This window comes from Nymphalis io, chromosome 23, assembly GCF_905147045.1.
Source record: "Nymphalis io chromosome 23, ilAglIoxx1.1, whole genome shotgun sequence".
NCBI lineage: Eukaryota > Metazoa > Arthropoda > Insecta > Lepidoptera > Nymphalidae > Nymphalis > Nymphalis io.
The window spans coordinates 6275197-6297405 of record NC_065910.1 but is presented as its reverse complement, the minus strand read 5'-3'; the positions used below and the strand labels follow the sequence as shown (position 1 = coordinate 6297405).

The window sequence follows — 22209 nt, the reverse complement described above, 5'->3', positions numbered from 1 at the left end:
ATCTCTTGAGATTGGCCGCCGTGGCCGAAATCGGTCTGGAGGACATTATTATTATTATTATTATTAGTAATAATTAAAATCAGTGTTTAAATATAAAATATATCAATTCTTGATTCGATTATAATGTCTAATGTTATAGACAAGGAGCCAAAATTGTTCAATGGATAAAAAATGTGGATTTTAAACGAAGATTGTGTTTATAATTCATTTCTTACTCGGTGATTTTGCTATTTGTGTATCCATATTTGCTTAGCAATGTGAAATATAAATGTAGCAGGTTCGATCCCGACCCCCTTGGGCTGTTGTCCTATCACAATCTGTATGCTGGTGGTAGGGCTTTGTGCAAGCCCGTCTGGGTAGGTACCACCCACTCATCAGATATTCTACCGCAAAACAGCAGTACTTGTTATTGTTGTATTCCGGTTTGAAGGCTGAGTGAGCCAGTGTAATTATAGGCACAAGTGATATAACATCTTAGTTCCCAAGGTTGGTGGCGCATTGGCTATGCAAGCGATGGTTGACATTTCTTACAATGCCATTGTCTAAGGGCGTTTGATGACCACTTAGCATCAGGTGGCCCATATGCTCGTCCGCCTTCCTATTCTATAAAAATAAATGCTTAAATTGAGAGGGTAAATATGAAAATAAGTAATTCTTTAAAAATTGTCTTGTTAGTATTCTGTTTATTTTTTTTAAATATAGTTAACATTTTTTAGTCCATATGTTGTATATTCCTGTTTTTGTTTGCTTTTGTCTTCAGTTCAGGGAGGACATAGACATTTATCATACCTAACACCTGTCAACCTTAACAACCCCCCCCCCCCCTTCTTTACACTACATACTAGTAACGTTAAAAGTTAATATCTAATTGATGTTCTTAATGTAATTGTTTCAGACTGATAATAAGTGGGAGACATTCGCGTGTGGCAAGACTCAGGATCAACTTGATTTAACAATGTTGGCTCACCAATATTTAAGGAAAACAGCATTAAAACCAAGATCACTCAATTTTTAATGTACCTTCAAGTACATTCAATATAAACGACAAAATGTAAACACTCAATATAGAACCTTATGTGTTAACAATAAGAATTATAATCCAATAACATCACGGCATATTGTTTAAACTCTTATGTGAATCTACATATCGAAATAAAAAGTATATTATAAATAAAATATCAGGCTGTGCTTGATATAGACAATAGTTATTTGAATTTGTTACATTTAAAGTCATACTTTGTGATTTATTGATTAAGCTACAAAAATAGTTTTATGTTTTAACTTAGATTCAAAATAGCAAAAGAAATAGTAAAAGAAATTATGTTATTAACCGTTTATTTTAAAAAGATCTTTTGAATTGGTCAATTACAAAGAAGAAAAATAACTATTTAATAAAGGCGATCACTCTTTTAATCATTCGTATAACCGTATTGGTTTATTTTTAAATGTAACTTATTTTGTTCAAATCTTAGGTAAAAATAATGTTTTTTTTTTTTTTTTAATATAAATAACAAAGCGATAAAAATATAAAAGAAAGTTAACAGGAATATATAGTTTGTCTTGAAAACTACAAGTGTTTTAGGGAAGAGGTTGAATTATATATATAGGCGGAAGTTTATGATGGGGCAGGGATATAGAAAACCAGCTGATTGTTCTAGAAGTTTCAAGATATTAAAAGAACGTAACGACTTTAATACAAAAATTAATTCTTTTTTTTGAAAAACCTCTAATTACTAATATTATTATTATCAAACGTTCAAAATATATATTATAGTTTAGTCTAGCACATTAGTACTAGAATAGACTAAATTATAAAATATATTTTGAATTGAATCAAATTAAAGAAAATGTTTTTTTTTGCTGACCGTACTATTTTTTCAAAGTCTGAGTAATAATCGGAATATCTTCAAAATTCATGCTCCGGTTTTCTGTAGCTATAATCGTTAAGGTTGACTAGCCTTCCTGTCAATATATTTAATTTTCACTATCTAGTAGAAAATGACAACAAAAGAAAAAAACCAGAGCTCATGCTCCAAGTGATTATGTAAATAAAAATAGTGTGATTTTAGTTTATAAATATTAATTTAAAACAATGCATATATTAAGTGTATTATTTAAGTAGCAACGATTAAAGTATTAAAAAAAAACAATGTCGAAATTAGTTGTTTTAACTAAGAGAAGAAAACTTTACAATGTTAAATAAATATTTTATAAGTATTTAGAGAATTATTCAAAATATATTGTCATATAATCATGGAAGAAATTTAGAAAAAATAATCCAAAATATAACCAAAACAATGTTTTATGTTAAAGCCTTACTTATAAATGTTGTATAGCGTTGTGATTAGTTAAACAATGCTGTGTCTTTTTCTCACTAGTGTAAAATCGATAATGATAGAAAGAGATAAATCAGTGCTTAACTAAACAGTTGCAGCAGCGTTTATGTGGCTATAAATCTTTGACTGGAATCCAGATTATGCATATATCTAACTTTGTATTTATTGGATTGGAATTGACAAATTCAATGGATACCATACTTTGTGAATTGTAATTAATTTGTAACTGAAATTACTATTAGTATAAACTTTTATATACTTTGTGTGTGTGTATGTTTGATACTATTTGTGTTAGTTTTGCTACATTTTTTTAGCATTTCAGATTTATATAATGACTTTGTATTTCAAGTTTTTTTTTTGTAAGAGCTTTTTTTTTTAAGAAAAAAAATTTTGGATTTCAATAAAAAACGTTGCAACTTTTGTAATATATTTCTTTTTAGTAAAAATTTAAATTTATAAACTATAATATATTTGGTTGATTTTGTTTTGATTATTGAATCAGTCTATGAGAGTTTAAAACATCAAAAAATCTTAAAAATTGCCGTTTCGATTTTGATAATGTTGGTTTTATAAAAAGATATACTAGTTTAAGTGGAACGTTAAGAGTAAATTATGTGTAGAAAGATTTAATTATAGTTTTTTAAGGCAAAGTTTTACATTGTGACAAAAATATTGTATGTTATTGTAAATAATTTGTTTTAGGATGTGAAATAAAGGATTGTGTATAATGTTGTTATTTTTTATTACAAACTAAATAAATTCAACTTTGATTGTATTAGTAAGAGGTACGGATGTGTGATTGGTTGAAGACGAAAGTCTTCAACCAATGCGTCTTACCTGCCATGACATACGGTGCCGAAACGTGGACACTAACTGCGGGACTAGTCCACAAATTCAAAGTCGCTCAGCGTGCTATGGAGCGAGCTATGCTCGGAGTATCTTTGAAGGATAAGATCAGAAATGAGATTATCCGGAAAAGAACCGGAGTCACCGACATAGCTTGCAAAATTAGCAGGCTGAAGTGGCAGTGGGCTGGTCACGTATGTCGTAGGACCGATGGCCGTTGGAGCAGACGAGTCCTAGAGTGGAGACCGCGAATCGGCAAGCGCAGCGTAGGGCGCCCTCCAGCCAGGTGGACCGACGACCTTAAGAAGGTGGCGGGCACCAACTGGATGCGGAAGGCGGAGGACAGGGAGCTTTGGCGCACCTTGGGAGAGGCCTATGTTCAGCAGTGGACAACGATTGGCTGTTGATTGATTGATTGACGGATGTGTGGGTTAGTCAGTGTACAGATACATAATATACATCTTAGTTCCTAAGTTTGACGGCGCATTGATGATATAAGGGTTAAGGGTGCATTAATATTACATACAGTGCTAGACATTGGCACTGGTGGTCGGTGATTTATTTATTTATTATGATATCAACACCAACAAGAAGAACACTATTAAATACAATTGAGTCTTTAAACGTAACGTTATACAAATCAAGTGTCTCCTAAATTATAGGTGTTGCAAAATATATCAACATTACGAGTTGACAAAAAAAAAAAAAATTAAAAATCAAAAAATTTATAACAAACAGAAAAGACATTAACAATTAAATTATTATAAAATTATCAATTGGTATTTGGTTGGGTTGGTATTGGTATAATATGAATAAAATATAAATATCTAAAAACATATAAATTTTTGAATAATAATTATTACTATAACATTTATAAAGAAAAAGATGTTAAAAACAAAAAATTATAATTTATACATTATTTTTATACATGTGATGTATGTGATCATGAGGACAATTTGCCAGACAACGTATCTGTTTTATATTAGAAAAAAAAACTTTTATTAGATACGCTGTAATATATATTGTCGTAGTGTAGAAGGGTACCTTAACTGTCAGCAATATTTGTGTCACTGGCAGTCAAAATTGCAGTTGATTTAAATATTAAAAAAAAAATATATATTAAAATAACGGCCTATTATTGTCGTACAGCTGGGTAAAAGCTTCCTAACCTCTTAAGGAGTAGGAGCTTATTCCACCACGCTGTTCCATACATGTCTAAGTTTCTCAAATAATTGGCAGGTTTCTTCATAATGTTTGCATTCACCGAGCACCAGATTAATAAACACAAATTAAGCTATAAGAACATGAATATCCCCTTCTTATTTCTAAGATTCACGTGTGTATTACTGTTATAATTATTAGTTTTTGTTTATACAGGAGCTGGTTGGCGTGGTTGGTAGATACTGGCCTTTCACGCCGAAAGTTGTGGGTTCGATTCCCACCCAGGACAGACATTTGTGTGCATGAACATGTCTGTTTGTCCTGAGTCTGGGTGTAATTATCTATATAAGTATGTATTTACAAAAGAAAAGTAGTATATCAGTTGTCTGGTTTCCATAGTACAAGCTCTGCTTAATTTAAGACCAGATGGCCGTGTGTGAATAATGTCCCAGGGTATTAGGATATATACAACAATATACTATTTACGTATTAAAAGTCACAAAGTTAATTGACATAGACTACTCACATATAGCCTTATGGCGAACTGTCAATCAATCTTATGAAAGATACCAAGATGAGATCATAGACAATTTTTAGTACTTTTTATAGTTTTGACATATTATCCTAACAACGTGTTCAGTGTCCATATAAAGTTTAAAAATAGAATGAAGTCAATACACAATCGACTCTCGATTTACAAAGTATTTATTACATTAAAATAATAATAAAATATAGAAGAATTGTTTAGTAATTGCATGAAAAATACATTGAATGAAATATTTACATATTTATATCATTACTGGAATCGAAGGTTTAAATGCCTAGTTCACAGCCTGACTCGACTGGAGATACATAGTAACTGGGTTATGTGGGATTCCTACCCAGTAAAATCAGTGCATTGGATCGCGTCGGTGTAACGAGTCTGCGGCCCCCTCAGGTGTACTCCGTTCTCCTCGATAATGCGTACAGTAGCGCGAGATAAGCCAACCCAGATATTTGTAGGGAGAGAGAGAGTTTTGACAAAAATGGGCTGTTTCCTTAAGGTCATATAGTTTCGATAATCTAGATAATTAAATTAAGATCAAAGAGTACGCGAAACCTTATGTCTTATATTATTTTCTAAGTAAATCTTTAGCGAAAGCGGTAAATTAAGTGTGTGATACATAGTAAGTCAAACGCCTTGAATAACTACGGTCTGCCTCCACCTAAAACCCATTAGCATGAAGCCGGATTAAGTTACTGATGTATAGTTGTCGTTATTTCCCGATAGCGGGCGGTGTAGCGGAAAGCGGAAGCGGATAGCAGATTCGGTATTAAAATAAAGGTATTATAACAAAGTATTGAATACATATAATAATAACAATATCCTGGGACATTTGTGAGATGTGAGAAATTTGACGAGCCGGTTGGCGTGGTTGGTAGATACTTGCCTTTTCACGCCGAAGGTTGTGGGTTCGATTCCCACCCAGGACAAACATCTGTGTGCATGAATATGTCTGTTTGTCCTGAGTCTGGGTGTAATATTCTATATAAGTATGTATTTACAAAAAAAACAGTAGTATACGTATCAGTTGTCTGGTTTTCATAGCACAAGCTTTATATAAGCTTAATTTGGGATCAGATGGCCATGTGTGAAAAAAATGTCCCAGGATATTAAAAAGAAATCGCACAACGCATCGTATGTACTTGCGAATTGATTCATAGATGATGTAAATATGTTTATCCGGATCATAACATAAGACGCCTTGCCGCATGAAATCGGATCGCAGTAATTCGCGTCGCAGTTTTCTATGTTGCGAATTAACATCATGTCGATTTACAGTTTTGAGTTTTGACGCTAACTACTTACCCGCTTAACATCGTTCATAAATATCTAACACTAACTTTAAACCGATTTAATTCTCCAAGTATTTTAAATGCACCAACAACACTAGACTTCTTCCATTTTCATTCAAACAAGCTTTAAATTGAATAAGTTGAATATTAACTCAATAAATTAATTAAACGCTTTTTATGTCACTATGGCTTATACTTTGTCGATCACAGTTCGATTAGTCAAACGATTTTAAACTGTTTGCATTTGACGATAAAGTTGTAATTAGTTAATACTCAAATCCGATCACTTGGATTGGAATTGGACGAACATTGCCTGTAGCAATTAAGATTGCATGTCTCCAAATTTAGTTTGAGCCTGGCTTCAATTTATCGGTTCGTTTGCTTGTGATAGTTCAATCTAAGTTTCTACAATCAGCAGCGAAAGTATCTAACCAGATTGATACATCATAATAAGAAATGTAATTAATAATGTATTTAATGTAATTCAAATTCTGAATTTGATTTCCGAAATATTTTCTGTTAGTTATACGTAGGTACCCAACAAACCGCATTGGAGAAGCGTCGTTGAACGAACCTTCTCTCAAAAGGGTTGGAAACTTACACCTTTACTTAAAAATGTAGACCAAAATAATAGTTATTTAAATATAACCTTAAAACTTGACAAACATTACTTAGTTGATGTTTATTTTGATACAGATTATCTATTCTCTTTCTGGCATCATTCAAAAGAAGAAGACAGCATTGTTTTACATTTATACGCAAAGGTAAACTTCGATTTATTATTTTATAAAGACATGTCAAATAATTGCCAAGCGTGCTAAAAGCGAAACACCAAACCGTGCAAGCTTTAACGTCGTTTAACGCACCCTTCTAGTTCACTCTACAACTAGCGTGTACATTATTTTGAACGATTAGGTACAGACGTTCATAAATTATCTTTAATATTATTTGAGAATTAAACAACGCTTATAATAAAGTAACTTCCTTTATCCGTGCAGTGACGGAGAAAGAATACATTTCACTGCCCCTCTCTTTCCCATGGGTGTCGTAAGAGGCGACTAAGGGATATCTGAGCGACCATCTGTTCATCTGGTGGTAGGATGCTAACATCCGCCTGGCTTGTTACCACCGTACGCATGGTGAAAAACTTTGCAGCCGCGTTTCGAGGTCAGCCAGCGTACAGCCAGTCCCCGAGCGAGTATTGCCGCGATGGGTGCTGGTCCAGTGGAGGCGGCTGTTGAACCAATGCCGGGGGAAACTGTATTGACCTGCCGGACAGGGAGACCTGAAGAAACGGCTGTTCCGCTGGCCACCCGTGGCATAGTACAGGGGCCCGAGCGTGCCTAACCAGCTCGCGAGGCTGCCCCACCAGGCCACGCATAATCTCGGGGTGGACCGTCGTGCCGGTTGGTGACCAGAAGGTGGGATCCCGGCGGCCACTTCCGGGGGGGTTCGGGGGCCCTTCCGTCCGGCGGATCAGTATATTTTCCCTTTTGGCAACCATTTGGGAAAACACGCCTCCATACTTTGCCCATCCCTATCGTGGCAATACGTCGCTCGCTTCACGTCTCTTTTCCTTATTTTTCCAAATGGTAGCGCAAATAAGAAATAACGGTCGTTCAGCGGTGCACACCCCCACCATACCCACGCTGTTTGAGGTCGAGTTCTCTAACATCCGAGGACTCCACGCTAACCTCAACGCTGTCCACCACCATCTCGAGACAGCACGGCCAGCAATGTTGTTTCTCACGGAGACGCAAATACTCCGCCCTGCCGACACCAGCTACCTTAACTATCCCGGCTACATGCTTGAAGAATCTTTTAAAGCGAAAGCCGGAGTATGCTTGTTCGTCAGGGCGGATGTTTGTTGTCACCGATTGCCCTCCTTCTCCATGTTGGTGGTACGTGTGGACCTGGTTCGTCAGAGTCGAGTCTACGTGTGCCTCTACAGATCCCACAATGGTGACTTGGAGACAAGCCGATTATTTGACCATCTAAGTCGGGTGGCAGATGCTGCGCAAGAGCAGTTTCCTAACGCGGAATTGGTGTTTTTGGGGGATTTTAATGCTCACCATGAAACATGGTTGAAATCCCTCAAAACTGACCATGCTGGAAGAACTGCTCATGCTTTTGCTCTCACACACGACTTGACCCAACTGGTTGATCAGCCTACCGGGATCCCAGACATTGATGGGCAAGCGCCTTCTCTACTGGATCTTCTGCTGACTTCTCACCCGGTGGAATACCAGGTTGTGGTTCAAGCTCCACTTGGTTCTTCGGATCACGGCCTTAAATCTACCAAAGTGCCACAGGCTAAGCTGCCACCATCAGCGGTATGCAAACGTCGCGTTTGGCACTATAAGTCGGCAGATTGGGACGGTATGCGCGATTACTATGCGTCAGTCCCTTGGAAGGAACGTTGCTTCAGTGGGAATGACCCGACAGCTAGTGCCGCTGCTGTTGCTGATGAGATCATGTTAGGAATGGAATACTATATTCCTAGCTCAGATCTTGGGGTACGCGTAACCGTTGGTTCACTCGTGAATGTGCCGACGCTGTATCATCTAAGAAGGCGGCATATCGCGCGTGGATCAACGGCTGCATTAGCGGGGCGTCTAACATTGACTCACTGAAAGCAAACTACAATAAAAATTCCAAGTCCTGTAGGAAGGCATACACGAGAGCGGATGCACAGCGCATTGTACAGATTGGTCATGACCTTATTTCGCATCCTAGGGGCTCCCGTAGCTTCTGGCGTCTGACCAAGTCTGTGCAAAACAATTTCTGCCAACCTTCGCTGCCACCGCTCAGAAATCCGGACGGATCGCTAGCTCACAGTCCGCAGGAGAAAGCCGACCTCCTGGCTAAACTCTTTGCCGACAACTCTGTGATCGATGATTGTAGTGCGCAGCCACCAACAATACCTTCATGTGGCCACACGATGCCCGACATCAAAATCAGGCAACGTGATGTGCGTGCGGAGCTGCAATCACTTGATATACGGAAAGCTGGTGGTCCCGATGGAATACCAGCCGTTGTGCTGAAGAAGTGCGCAGCGGAGCTGTCTCCTGTGTTAACGCGCCTGTTCCAACTTTCTCTCTCTTCGGGATGTGTGCCGGAGGCATGGAGAAGAGCTAATGTGCAAGCGGTTCCCAAAAAAGGGGATCGATCTTACCCGGCAAATTATCGGCCAATAGCTATCACATCAGTACTTTGTAAGGTGATGGAACGGATTTTAAACAACCAACTGATCCATTACCTAGAAGATCACTGTCTAATTAATGATCGTCAGTACGGGTTTCGATGAAAACGGTCCACAGGTCATCTTCTAGCGTACGTAACACACCTCTGGGGTGAAGCTATCGACAAGCGTGGAGTTGGCGTGAATTGTTGGCTGTCAGCCTCGATATCTCCAAGGCTTTCGACAGGGTCTGGCACAGAAGTCTTCTCTCCAAGCTACCGGCATATGGTCTGCCTGCTCAGCTACGCACCTGGATTGCCAGTTTCCTACACAAGCGTAGCCTTCGTGTTTTAGTTGATGGTTGCGCTTCACAATTCTATGTAGTGAATGCTGAGGTCCCCCAGGGATCTGTGCTATCTCCTACACTCTTTCTTTTGCATATCAATGATATGCTCTCTCTTGGGAACATACATTGCTATGCAGATGATAGTATAGTGCATGGTGGATACCACAGACGCGCAGTGGCTGGGCGGGCGGAAACTGAGGAGAGGCGGGAGAATCTTGTCATTGAACTCGATAGGACGTTAGAGCTCATCGCCAAAGGGTTTTCTGATGATCTTGTTGAGTTTAATGCCAAGAAAACACAGGTATGCGCTCTCACAGCGAAAAAGTCACCATTTTCCCCTCTTCCCTCCCTCTGTGGCACACCGCTGATGATACAAAGCAAAATCGCCATGCTGGGGATGGACGTTCGCTGCGACCTTAGTCCAAGGGATTACATCGAGGCTATTATAAAAACTGCTTCACGGAAACTCGGAGTTCTGAACAAGGTGCGGCGTTTTTTCACGCCACAACAACTGTGCCTGTTATGCAAAACACAGGTACGGTCATGCGTTGAATATTGCTCGCACCTTTGGGATGGCTCCGCTAAGTACCTACTGGAGGCCTTGGACCGGTTGCAGCGACGTGCAGTACGCATTATTGGCGACGTAAAGGTCACAAACACCCTTGAACCTTTACAATTGCGTCGCGAGATAGCAGCACTGAGCGCTTTCTATCGACTGTATCACGGCGAGTGCTCTGAGGAATTATTCTCTCTAATTCCTGCTTCCCCCTTCCTTCTTAAGTCCACGCGAGCTGGTTCTCGATGTCACCGCCTAACTGTGACATCAATTCCATCGCGCACAAAGAAATTTGGCAACTCCTTTCTTTGTCGCACTACAAAAAAAATGGAATTCCTTACCAGCTCACGTGTTCCCCTCCTTTTACAACCCGGGTTCCTTCAAACGAGGCGTGAAGAGGCATCTTGCGGGCCGGCAAGGCGGGGACGGCTAGTACAGAACATTCTTCCCGACTGTACTGGCCGTCGTCGCGTTTGGACTCTACTACCACTTACCATCAGGTGGAGTAAAGTCATTTGCCATCCCGGGGCATATAAAAAAAAAAAATTAAGAGTGTGTTTAACGAATCATTGCTAATTTTTATTAGATTTTTCATAAGTAAATCCAGTTCAAACATTGTTTATTTTTATTACAGCACAATTATATTATCTTTAAAATTGATTACATTATATAGTAAATAATTAATTAGAACTTAATAATAAGACACATAACAGACATAATAAATATAGATAAAACAAAAAATATATATTTAAATAATTTCTAGTTCTACTGCGGTGATAAAGACCCCCTTAATAATAAAAATAATAAAAAATAATAGTTTTACTCATATATCTTCCACAGCGATCACATTTTTATTATAAAGTATATGACAGCCTCAATGTAGCTTTTAAGCTTTTCTTTCTCTAATCCAAGACTGGAGTCATCCGCGTTCGGTGAGACCTTCTGACTGTTTATACCTCCTGGTACATAAGAGATTTGCTCCATAACCAAGATTGGAGTAATCCGCGTTCGTTGCGACTTTCTTACTTTAAAATCACGGACTTCCTTCATCACATCATTTATAAGTAAAAGCTAAAATATAGCTAAAATCTTAGCTAATTGAACTGAACAGTTATTTTATAGCATTTTAAACGTGAAACAGTTATTTTATAACATTTTATAAATGTTCGACATGATTCTTTAAATTGCCATAACATTTTTATTTATAAACCGATTGAAATAAAACACTAAATTTTAAGTGAAATTGGTCACAATACATTAGTGAAAACGGCACCCAAATCAGTTAAGCAGTTTCTAATATTAGCGCGCACAAACGCACATACAAACAGATATAATAATACTCATATATCTTCTATGTACAGACAGCGATCAGTTACATTTTTATTAAATGTATAGATTAATTTTATAACCAAGTATTGATATAGTCACCTCCATATTGCTCGTTGAAATGGAGACTTTACCTTAATTGGCTCCAACACAAGGCAAATTGATATTACGATCGGCAGTTCGTAATCTAATAAGGCCTTTCCTTTAACCACACATGTCGATAATTTAGTTAAACCATGTAGTAATACATAACAGTCTTACAGCATAATATTAATATTGGTGGTAGGTGTACTGGTGGTAGAGCTTTGTGCAAGCTCGTCTGGGTAGGTACCACCCACTCATCAGATATTCTACTGCAAAACAGCAATACTTGGTATTGTTGTGTTCCGGTTTGAAGGGTGGGTGAGCAAGTGTAATTATAGGCATAAGGACATAACACCTTAGTTCCTAAGGTTGGTGGCGCATTGGTGATGTAAGCGATGGTTAACATTTCTTACAATGACAATGTCTATGGGCGTTGGTAACCACTTATTATCAGGAGGCCCATATGTTCGTCCGCCTTACTATTATATATATATATATATATATATATATATATATATATATATTGTTTGTTTGAATAATTACAAGGCCAATATATATATATATATATATATTGGCCTTGTAATTATTCAAACATAGTTCCGAGGTCGTAAATTCAGTCTGGTGTGAATAATTTATTTTTGGTTTTTCCGTCGGAAAATTCTCGGTAACAGTAAAGTCTGTAACTCAATAGTGCTTATAATCCTGCCTAAGTACGTTAAGACATTAGCCGTAACTCTTGCCGCTTGTATCAATTTTTTTGTATTATCTCATAATCCATGAGAGTTAGGGAATAGAGAATGGACATGTGTTTGCACACATCTGTGTACTGTGTAACTGTGTAGAAATCAGACACGAGGATATCATGAAAATTATCAGTATGCCACAGTATCGTATTTTTAGACTAAACAAAATGTCATTCTTCATTTAAAATGAACTACATAAATTAAACCAATAACGAAGAATAAATGTACTATAGATAAAATGTTATAATAAAACTAATCATTTTAATTTTAATACATTTTTATTAAACATTAATAGTAGAATAAATAATAATCGCCGTCACAATTCACCAGCGGTAGTTAAAGTTAGCGAGTCCGCCGTGCTGGCGTGGCATGCCCGCCGCGCGGCCGTATGTCCCTTGTAGTGAGAAGTCACCGTTCTTACCCACCGGCCACCTGCCACCAGCTGCAGCTTGGTACTGGGGATTATATGTTTATTTCATTATAAATCTATGAGGCTTGAAAACTAAAGTTTATTAGACATGAAAACTAAAAAGACTTATAATCATAATTTATTAATTATGATATACTAAAATATTGATGGATAAAACTGACAAAACTTTGTCAAAAACTCACAGAAGTTCCTCCGTGAATCTGCCGACTGATGTCAAGGGAAGCAGCTGCGTTGGGGTTTTTCCAGTTAAGTCCTCCGCCAAAGTGAGACGACCCACGATCGGGCCCCAACACACGAGACCCGTACACCTGGCCGTCTAGTTTGCCGCGATTGTCGTTGAAGATCTGGTGCTCATAACCACCTTTACCCTAAAACAAAATGAGCATTCACGACTGCACTTTATTTAGTATTTATCATGTTTGACGAGAAGGAAACTGTTTCAATTTCAATATAAATGTATAATTATTTAAATTAGAGAATTACGCGACTTCATTGTATATCAAAATCATAAAATCATCTTTATCAAAGCATGTCAGTGTTTGTGTTGTATCGCACTAAGTAGATGACTTTTATTAACTTAAGCAATTGTCAAGAATTGACCTAATAAATTGATAGAAGATAAATTGTTAGGACGGTTATATTTTACTTTGAAAAATGAAATGTAAAATAACAAAGTATTCTCGAGAAAAATAGTTAACTCAATTTATTAAGTAAAAAGTATTTGTTCTAAATCTCTAAGGACTGGGTTGGATTCATTTTTCTAAGTTAACTTTACGAGTCCCGACTCACAGCTCCCAAGACGCTTTAAGTAAAAACTTCAGAGAGTAACTTTACGGTTACTTAAATGCTGTCTTTTGTCATAATAAAATCACTTATAACTTCAAAAATATCTTCAAAAAAAACTATTTAAGTTGAACATTCGATTACAATAAAGTCTAATCGTTGAATTTCATGCAACTGCCAAGTTTGTGAACATTAAAATGTAATAAAATTCTTACAAATAATCCGTTGTCGTTCTGTCCAAGTGTTCCGAAGACGCGGCCGTCCCCCATATTCTTGTCGTAAGTGACGTCACGGCGATGTCTAGGCTCCGCGTTGCTCACGTACCATTCGGGGTAGCTACAGGAAAACAACATTAAATGTTAATATACGGCCCTTAATAAAGCGAAGTTATTGTAACGTTACTGTTTCACTCACAAAATATACCTTTATATATTTATGTCATGTTTTACTTTTAACATCCGAATAAAAAATAAGTTCAGAGCGAAGGTGTAAATATATCTGTTGTCAAACTCACGGGATAACTATCTCGTCGGTGTCCAGTTGATAGTCTTGTGCTGAAACCGCAGCTACGAGGAAAACCGCAGAGAGTGTATAAAGGGACTGCATTTTGTCTGTAAACATATTATTTTTTGTTATATATCATGTTATATAGCAATGAACTTTAATAAAACTATGGATCGTAGTAGCATGTAAATAAAAACTTATGTATTAAAACAAGTTTTAATAAATTGTTTAATCATTTGATTAAATTTATTTTTAACATTTATAATAAATAATTAATCTTAGAATCTTAATTTTGACATAACATTAATCATAAAAGTCTTACCTTTTTGTTTGTAGGCTTATTAAAAGTTTAACCCTCAATATCTTCTGAGCAAAAGATAATTTCATCCCGTCGGAACAAGTATTTATACATTGTTCTCGCGATAGGGACTCCCTCAGCGCAATTCTGTTAATTAACATAATGTGTGCTTCCCCGTATACGTTCGTCCGAATGAACTTGATAACTGCGATAAGACGTTCCTGATACATTTTGAAAGCTAATTAGAAAGAAAATTAATTATAAAGTATATTTTGACTTTGACTTAAGCCTTTATTAAACTAATAACAATAATTCTGTAAAAATGCTTTTAGCATGAATTTATTTTTATTAAAAGTTATTTTAGTAAAGTTATAAGCCGAGATGGCCTAGTGGTTAGAACGCGTGAATCTTAAATCACTGAATTTTCATGTGCTAAATTGTGATTATAATTCATCTCGTGTTTGACAGTGAACATCGTAAGGAAATCTGCATGTGTCCAATTTCATTGAAATTCTGCCACATGTGTATTCTACCAACTCGCGTTGGAGCAGCGAGGTGGAATAAGCTCCAAACCTTCTCCTCAAAAGGGAGAGGAGGCTTTAACCCAGCAGTGGGACATTAACAGGCTGTTACTGTTAAAAGTTATTTTTATTAGTGTTATAAACGCTTAAATTATAATTTAAAAAAATATTGAAGTTATTTTTAAAGGTTTCAATCAAAGTAAACGTCAAAATATTGCTTTATTTGTTAATTGAAATTAATTCCATAGAATTCGTGAATTGAAGTCAAATTAATTTAATTATTTAATTATTGTTCATAATTGAATTATATTTGTCGCACGGAAAATTAATTTTAACTAACTTTACATAACTTGAAATATTTTTCTTTCTGCCCGTATTGTTATATATTGTATTTTAAATTACTTTTTATTAAAATGTACTTTTTAACTCTTTTAATTTATTGTTTATTGGTAGCTTATGTATTTGTTGCTTTCATTAATTTATTGTGTTATTTTACTGTTTGTTTCATTAAATATAAATATCTCCAAATATTGTCTTAATATGTTTCAATAACGTTTTTTGTCGTTTATTTTATTACTATGATTTGTTATGCTTTACGATTAGGCAGTTTATCTAAATTGACCTGACAACCAGTTTATACGTACAGATATATAAAGATAAAGATACTGCAACTGCGTGCGGCTTTTTAATATGTGCGGCTTTTTAATGACGTCACGGAAGCAAATCAATGCACGGAATGCTTTACCAAACATACGCAAGTCAAACGTCAATTCTAATTAAGATCAACCCAGATCTTGCAAGGTTTTCTGTTTAATAATATAAATTTAATGTGTGACATCCTTTAGGTTTTAACTTTAGGACTCGAAGGGTGAATTCTTTAGGATTCTTTCACTTTTTTTTTAATTTTTATAATTAAAAAAATATTAAAGTCATTTTTACTAATTTTAAAAAGGCTTAAGTCAAAGTCAAAATAAACTTTATTCAAGTAGGGCTTTGACAAGGACTTTTTAATGTTTTTTTTTTTAAATATAATACCACCGGTTCAGAATGTAGATTCTTACGCGTCGAACCGGCAAGAAACTCACTTGTCATTTTGACCATCAAATAAAAAAAAAAATAATCACATACAATTACATTTAAATATATCCTGTATGTGTGTGCTGTGTTAGTTTCTCTTTGTTTCTCACAGCAGAGAAGCAATCGATTAACGTGTCACCGGAGAGTGATATATTGACTTAATATTACAACGTGATTACCGTTTTGTAATAAAAGGGCTGAACAGATTTTTATGAAATATTAAGACACTTTGCATCGATGAATAAGAAATTCTAAAAGGTTCCTGCGATAGGGTATATAAGGTTTAATCGGCTGAACTAGTTGTGATAAAATTCAAATGAAGCAGTATACGTTCTTGGAAGAAAAAATGAACGTTGTATATCTGTCATTATATTTACGCTAAATTACGTTAATTCTAGTTTTAGAAAAACTAGTTTAGTTTTAAAAATAATATTCGCTTATATTTTGTAGTCGTCAAAAAGCATAAAAAGGTTCTACCGTTTTTCATTATGTGATAAAGTTCATTCTTAAGAAGGTATGTCTATCTGCCGAGTCGAACTGGCAATTCAGTAATTGCTCTTTTTAGACAATTAAACTACATGTACGTATGCATATGACTGCCTCGTTGGTCTAGTAGCTTGATATAAAGCCGCAGACCCGAAGGTCCTGGGTTCAATTCCCAGGTCGGGCCAATAAAAAGTTATTACGTTTTTTTATTAGAAAATACTCAGTAGCAGCCCGGAGTCTGGAAGTTGGAAGTGTGTATACTCCCGTGCCTCGGAAAGCACGTAAAGCTATAGGTCCTGCGACTGAACTCTTTCCGGTCGTGTCGCATTGCCGGCCTATCGGATTATGAGAATTATGGAATAGACAGTGCACCTGTGTTTGCGCACACACTCGTGCACTATAATATCTCGTGCGTAGTTGGCTAATCTCTCTTAAGATTGGCCACCGTGGCCGAAATCAGTCTGGAGGACATTATTACATATGCATATAGTATTAATTAAATACAATTGAATTACTATTTACTGCGTTAAATCAACATCAACTAATTGCAAGGTTTTTTAAATATATATATTATCACTTACCGAGTAAAACGCTTTATTCGTCAATGTGATTTATAACATGAAATTTTAATTCATTAATTCGGCAAGAAAAACTTTTTTCTTGCCGAAAGTACTTACTCAAGGAAAAAAAATATTAAATGATTTACTATTTTAATATTGAACTATGTTAACAAATATCGGCAAAATTGTATGCTAATTTTGTTTAAGCTGTATACATGTTTTTTATATGTTTTTTCTCTCTGTGGTGTACAATAAAGTATAAAGTAAGTAAAAAGTAAAAGTATGTGCAGTTGATTTATTATTTTGACGGATAATAAGTTTAATTGTGACGATGTAATGTAATTTCGTTTAAAAACAAAAAAAAACAAATGTTTAGCGTTTACATTATTATTATATATACATTATATTAAGTAATTTAAATTTTTTTTTAATTTCAAATTTTTGAAATTTTAATTTCAATTTACATTCGAAATTTATTAAAATCCTCATTTATTATCGAAAGCCGAGATGGCCCAGTGGTTAGAACGCAGGAATTTTAACCGATGATTCTGGGTTCAAACCCAGACAAACACCACTGAATTTTCATGTGCTTAATTTGTGTTTATAATTAAACTCGCGCTTGACGGTGAAGGAAAACATCGCGAGGAAACCTGCAAGTGATTAATTTCACTGAAATTCTGCCACATGTGTATTCCACCAACCCGCATTGGAGCAGCGTGGTGGAATAAGCTCCAAACCTTTTCCTCGAAAAAGAGAGGAGGCCTTAGCCCAGCAGTGGGACATTCACAGGCTATTACTACCATCCCCGATATGGACACTCAGCTACACAGTTTACGAAGTTTAGGATGTTTGATATAGGTATGGTTAAAAACTAGCTGATATTGATATTGTTCAAATTGTATAGTTGGCTTAAATTAATAGTATTATGTATTATGTCATTTTGCTCTTTGTATCTATTACGTCATAGATTAAAACCGTTTTTTATTCGCAAAAATAGCTTCAGCTTTTTAAATTTTAGAGTATATTTTCATATTTGGTATAAATGTAATTTGATAGGATCAACGAGACACTACCCATTTTATTGTAGGTTTATATCGGTAGCGTCTTTATTTCGTATCGCTAGTATCACTACATTTCATTTAATTTGGTTGAATAAGGCTTTAAAGGTAAAGTAGGTTCCCACTTGAAACAAATAAAATGAACTTAAAACAAATTTTATTGAAAATCAATAGTAATACTATAAATAATAATCGCCGTCACAATTCACCAGCGGTAGTTGAAGTTAGCGAGTCCGCCGTACTGGCGTGGCATGCCCGCCGCGCGGCCGTATGTCCCTTGTAGTGAGAAGTCACCGTTCTTACCCACCGGCCACCTGCCACCAGCTGCAGCTTGGTACTGGGGATTATATGTTTATTTCATTATACATTTCATGAGGCTTGAAAACTATTAAAACATATTTCAATCGTTAAATAATTATGATATACTAAAATATTGATGGATAAAACTGACAAAACTTTGTCAAAAACTCACAGAAGTTCCTCCGTGAATCTGCCGGCTGATGTCAAGGGAAGCAGCAGCGTTGGGGTTTTTCCAGTTAAGTCCTCCGCCGAAGTGGGACGACCCACCATCGGGCCCCAACACACGAGACCCGTACACCTGGCCGTCTAGTTTGCCGCGGTTGTCGTTGAAGATCTGGTGCTCATAACCACCTTTACCCTAAAGCAAAATGAGAACACATTTATAACTGTAAAAAAAATCAATAATCAATTGTATATATGTACTTAACATTCGAATAGCCTTTAAGCTACCCACTTAAATTAGATTTGTCGAAACTGCCGAGTTTGTGAACATTAAAATGTAATAAAATTCTTACAAATAATCCGTTGTCGTTCTGTCCAAGTGTTCCGAAGACGCGGCCGTCCCCCATCTTCTTGTCGTAAGTGACGTCACGGCGATGTCTAGGCTCCGCGTTGCTCACGTACCATTCGGGGTAGCTACAGGAAAACCACATTAAATGTTAATATACGGCCCTTAATAAAGCGGAGTTATTGTAATGTTACTGTTTCACTCACAAAATATACCTATATATATTTATGTCATGTTTTACTTTTAACATCCGAATAAAAAATAAGTTCAGAGCGAAGGTGTAAATATATCTGTTGTCAAACTCACGGGATAACTATCTCGTCGGGGTCCAGTTGATAGTCTTGTGCTGAAACCGCAGCCACGAGGAAAACCGCAGAGAGTGTATAAAGGGACTGCATTTTGTCTGTAAACATAAGCCAACACTTTTAATAATTATATTTATACAATAAGAAGATGAAATATAATTACCGCAGTACAGAAACGAAGTCTAATTATTTAAAGAAATAAATCTATGTAGGCATAATAACTGGTGCCTTGAATTTATTGATGTATGTTAATAAAGAAAAAACAAAACAAAAGCTTATATTTTAATGAATATTTAAATTTGGAATGAAATTAATAAAAATTCGTACCGTAATAGATTTAATAGAAGCTTAACCCTCGATATATTTTGAGTTAATGATAATTTCATCCCGTCAGAAACAGTATTTATACATTGTGCGGACGAACGGGACTTCCTAGGCGCTCCTTGTGCTATTGACCCATGTTCTCCCCCGTATACGCGCAACTGAATGAATTTTATTACATTGATAAGAGGTTAATTCCTTCTCTTATCAGCGTTATAAAATTTATTACGTCATAACATTTTAATGTACTGCGAATATATCTATTTATAGTTTATAGTAATATTATGAAAGTGTAATTCAATGTCTGTCTGATGTTCTGATGTCTGTTACCTTATCATTAAGCTGATGAACCGATTGTTATTGATATTTAGGTAGCTTGCGATCTAAATATAAGTAAGTATATATATAAAGGATATATGCATATACAATACGCGACAAAGTCGTGGGACTCTAATAGTTTAACGTTAATAAAATTACTGTCATTAATTTTTCTTTATTATGTTAATTTTAATCTGTAAATTTAAAGAGCAACAGATTTGAACTTTATTGTATTCTATTTATTTTTAGAAAGACCTCTCTTGATGGACTTCATTATAGATTTTGTCTCACGAATTTGCGTACATAAACTTTAGCACTTAATATTAACTGGCAAAACATAGCAGACGTTGTTCTGCCTCTTTATAAAAACAAATTGTCATGTGTTGAACGATATAGAATGTGAAGCGCTGCAGCGCTAACTAACATTGTAAAAACCTTGCTCCTGGATTCCTAGGCTGGTCTGGATGGTGTTCGGTCAGCTTGTCCATGTTGGGGTCGTCTCTATTATGTATGTTTGTATCACCATGATAAAGTTGTGGTCCAGATTCTCCTTTGTAGTTGCTTTGTAGTCGTCGGTTTGTTATACGAAGTTCTTCGTGTGATGATTAAATCTGTATCTATATTAATATACTAATTGCTAATAATATTATAAAGAGGTAAAGTTTGTGAGGTTGTACGGGGTAATCTCCTGGATCTACTGAACCGATTTTGAAAATTCCTTTACCAATAGAAAGCCACATTATTTGTAAGTGTCATAGGCTATATGTTATTTGTAATTAAAAGGCTTTTTCGTGGTAGTCGGATTTGCAAAGTAAGTCGGAGAAAAAACGCTGAGTTAACGATGAGAGATATATGATTTAGTTCTAGATAAAAGTTGTAGAGTATAATAATTCCTACAAAAAAGTCAGCAACAGCATAAGTCTGACTATTATATTTAATTCACAAAAAGTAGTTTTTTATATTAAAAAAAATAATTTAATCCTTCGTATGCCGGAGCGTAGATATGCGCTCGAACGTTATCTCAGTTAATTTTTTTTTGTTTTACACTATACTAGAAAAACATATACCTAGCTCTTTTTTATCCATAGTAATTGATATATATTTGTCTCTCTCTTTTTTATTAGATTATCATTTCGACCAATCAGCCACGACGAAATTCACGTCGCAAATTCGCGCGCCAACATCATTTTTTCAAATGCTCGCGGCCATATTTGTGAAAATTTCGTAAATTGCAAAATGTTTTTCGAATATAATTAACAACAGCAAAGTGATTTTATTCATGTTAACAAAGGTTCTTGGGTGAGCGTAGAATATATTTGTATATTCTGTATATAAAATAGCTTTTCGTACTTCTTCCGCAAAGATTTTATTTTACCCTAAATAAAATTAATATTATTATTTCTTTAAACTTATCATTCAATTATAATATTTATAATTTATATTTTAATTATTTAAATAAAGTTATCATATTAAATTAATTTCATACGTAGGTATTCATCAATCTTTTTAAAAACATTTTAGTATCAATAAGATTCAGGTGTCAGTTTCAGGTTGTGTTCGGTTCTTACTATTTGTGATCTCATTTTATAACTTCAAAGTTTCATATACAAGAAAATGAATAAAATATAGAATAATTTTCATACACACTATAGCGAGATTTAAAAATGCTTTTCATTTTTAACAGATTTTTTTAATTTAATAGTCATTTTTTTAACAGTTTTTATTTACACATCAATTTTACTACTAATATAAGATATATACTTATAGGTAAAATGGTGTTGTTAATTACGAAACAAAGATTTATTGTTTAGATGGAATTGAAACGGATTAATCTAGGATAATATTTTAGACATTGCCTTTCCGGAATCACCTAGAGAAATGTTGCGTATCATACAAAACATTGATCAGGTCCACGTGCAAAGATCTCAAACCGATTATTATGTATACAAAATCAGACTAGATTCGTCCAAGAGACTCTATTTTAAGTATTGATAGTAGGTACTTGAATTTGTAGTTATAATAATCTTATTCATATTAGTTAGTAATTTTTAACACCATTTAAAGTAAACTTTTTATGAATAAAAAATATATCTTTTATATAAACATATTCAATTGAATTAATGTTTTAGTTTGGTAGTAGGGCTGGTGGTAGGGCTTTGTGCAAGCTCGTCTGGGTAGGTACCACCCACTCATCAGATATTCTACCGCAAAACAGCAATACTTGATACTTGATATATTGTGTTCCGGTTTGAAGGGTGAGTGAGCCAGTGTAATTACAGGCACAAGGGACATAAAATCTTAGTTCCCAAGGTTGGTGGCGCATTG

General features: G+C 35.3%; 3 protein-coding genes across 3 annotated transcripts in view; 1 reads left to right on the top strand and 2 right to left on the bottom strand.

Moving 5' to 3' along the window:
- LOC126777505 (myb protein) overlaps nt 1-22209 on the top strand; it is a 173497-nt gene that overhangs the window by 51825 nt on the left and 99463 nt on the right. The window contains exon 17 of the mRNA XM_050500526.1: nt 896-3041. Within this exon, the coding sequence (XP_050356483.1) occupies nt 896-1015 (120 nt within the window). The 3' untranslated portion in view covers nt 1016-3041. The remainder of the gene's footprint in view (nt 1-895; nt 3042-22209) is intronic.
- LOC126777595 (gloverin-like) lies at nt 12711-14494 on the bottom strand. The gene is made up of 5 exons (XM_050500667.1): nt 14455-14494; nt 14143-14239; nt 13844-13964; nt 13028-13213; nt 12711-12870 (listed from the first exon to the last, which is right to left on the bottom strand). The coding sequence occupies exons 2-5, from the start codon at nt 14232-14234 to the stop codon at nt 12739-12741; spliced, it is 531 nt and encodes a 176-aa protein (XP_050356624.1). The 5' UTR covers nt 14235-14239; nt 14455-14494; the 3' UTR covers nt 12711-12738.
- LOC126777593 (gloverin-like) lies at nt 18273-19717 on the bottom strand. Its single transcript, XM_050500665.1, has 5 exons — nt 19573-19717; nt 19247-19343; nt 18948-19068; nt 18605-18790; nt 18273-18469 (listed from the first exon to the last, which is right to left on the bottom strand). Exons 2-5 carry the CDS (start codon nt 19336-19338, stop codon nt 18338-18340), a joined length of 531 nt encoding a protein of 176 aa, XP_050356622.1. The 5' UTR covers nt 19339-19343; nt 19573-19717; the 3' UTR covers nt 18273-18337.

Excerpts from the sequence above, each read along its gene's own strand:
- LOC126777595 (XM_050500667.1), bottom strand. The coding sequence starts at position 14,234 with ATGCAGTCCCTTTATACACTCTCTGCGGTTTTCCTCGTAGCTGCGGTT. Across the intron at positions 13,965-14,142 it reads ACCGACGAGATAGTTATCCC|CTACCCCGAATGGTACGTGA; the intron begins GTGAGTTTGACA and ends GTTTTCCTGTAG. Across the intron at positions 12,871-13,027 it reads AGATTCACGGAGGAACTTCT|TACCAAGCTGCAGCTGGTGG; the intron begins GTGAGTTTTTGA and ends TATAATCCCCAG.
- LOC126777593 (XM_050500665.1), bottom strand. The coding sequence starts at position 19,338 with ATGCAGTCCCTTTATACACTCTCTGCGGTTTTCCTCGTGGCTGCGGTT. Across the intron at positions 19,069-19,246 it reads CCCGACGAGATAGTTATCCC|CTACCCCGAATGGTACGTGA; the intron begins GTGAGTTTGACA and ends GTTTTCCTGTAG. Across the intron at positions 18,470-18,604 it reads AGATTCACGGAGGAACTTCT|TACCAAGCTGCAGCTGGTGG; the intron begins GTGAGTTTTTGA and ends TATAATCCCCAG.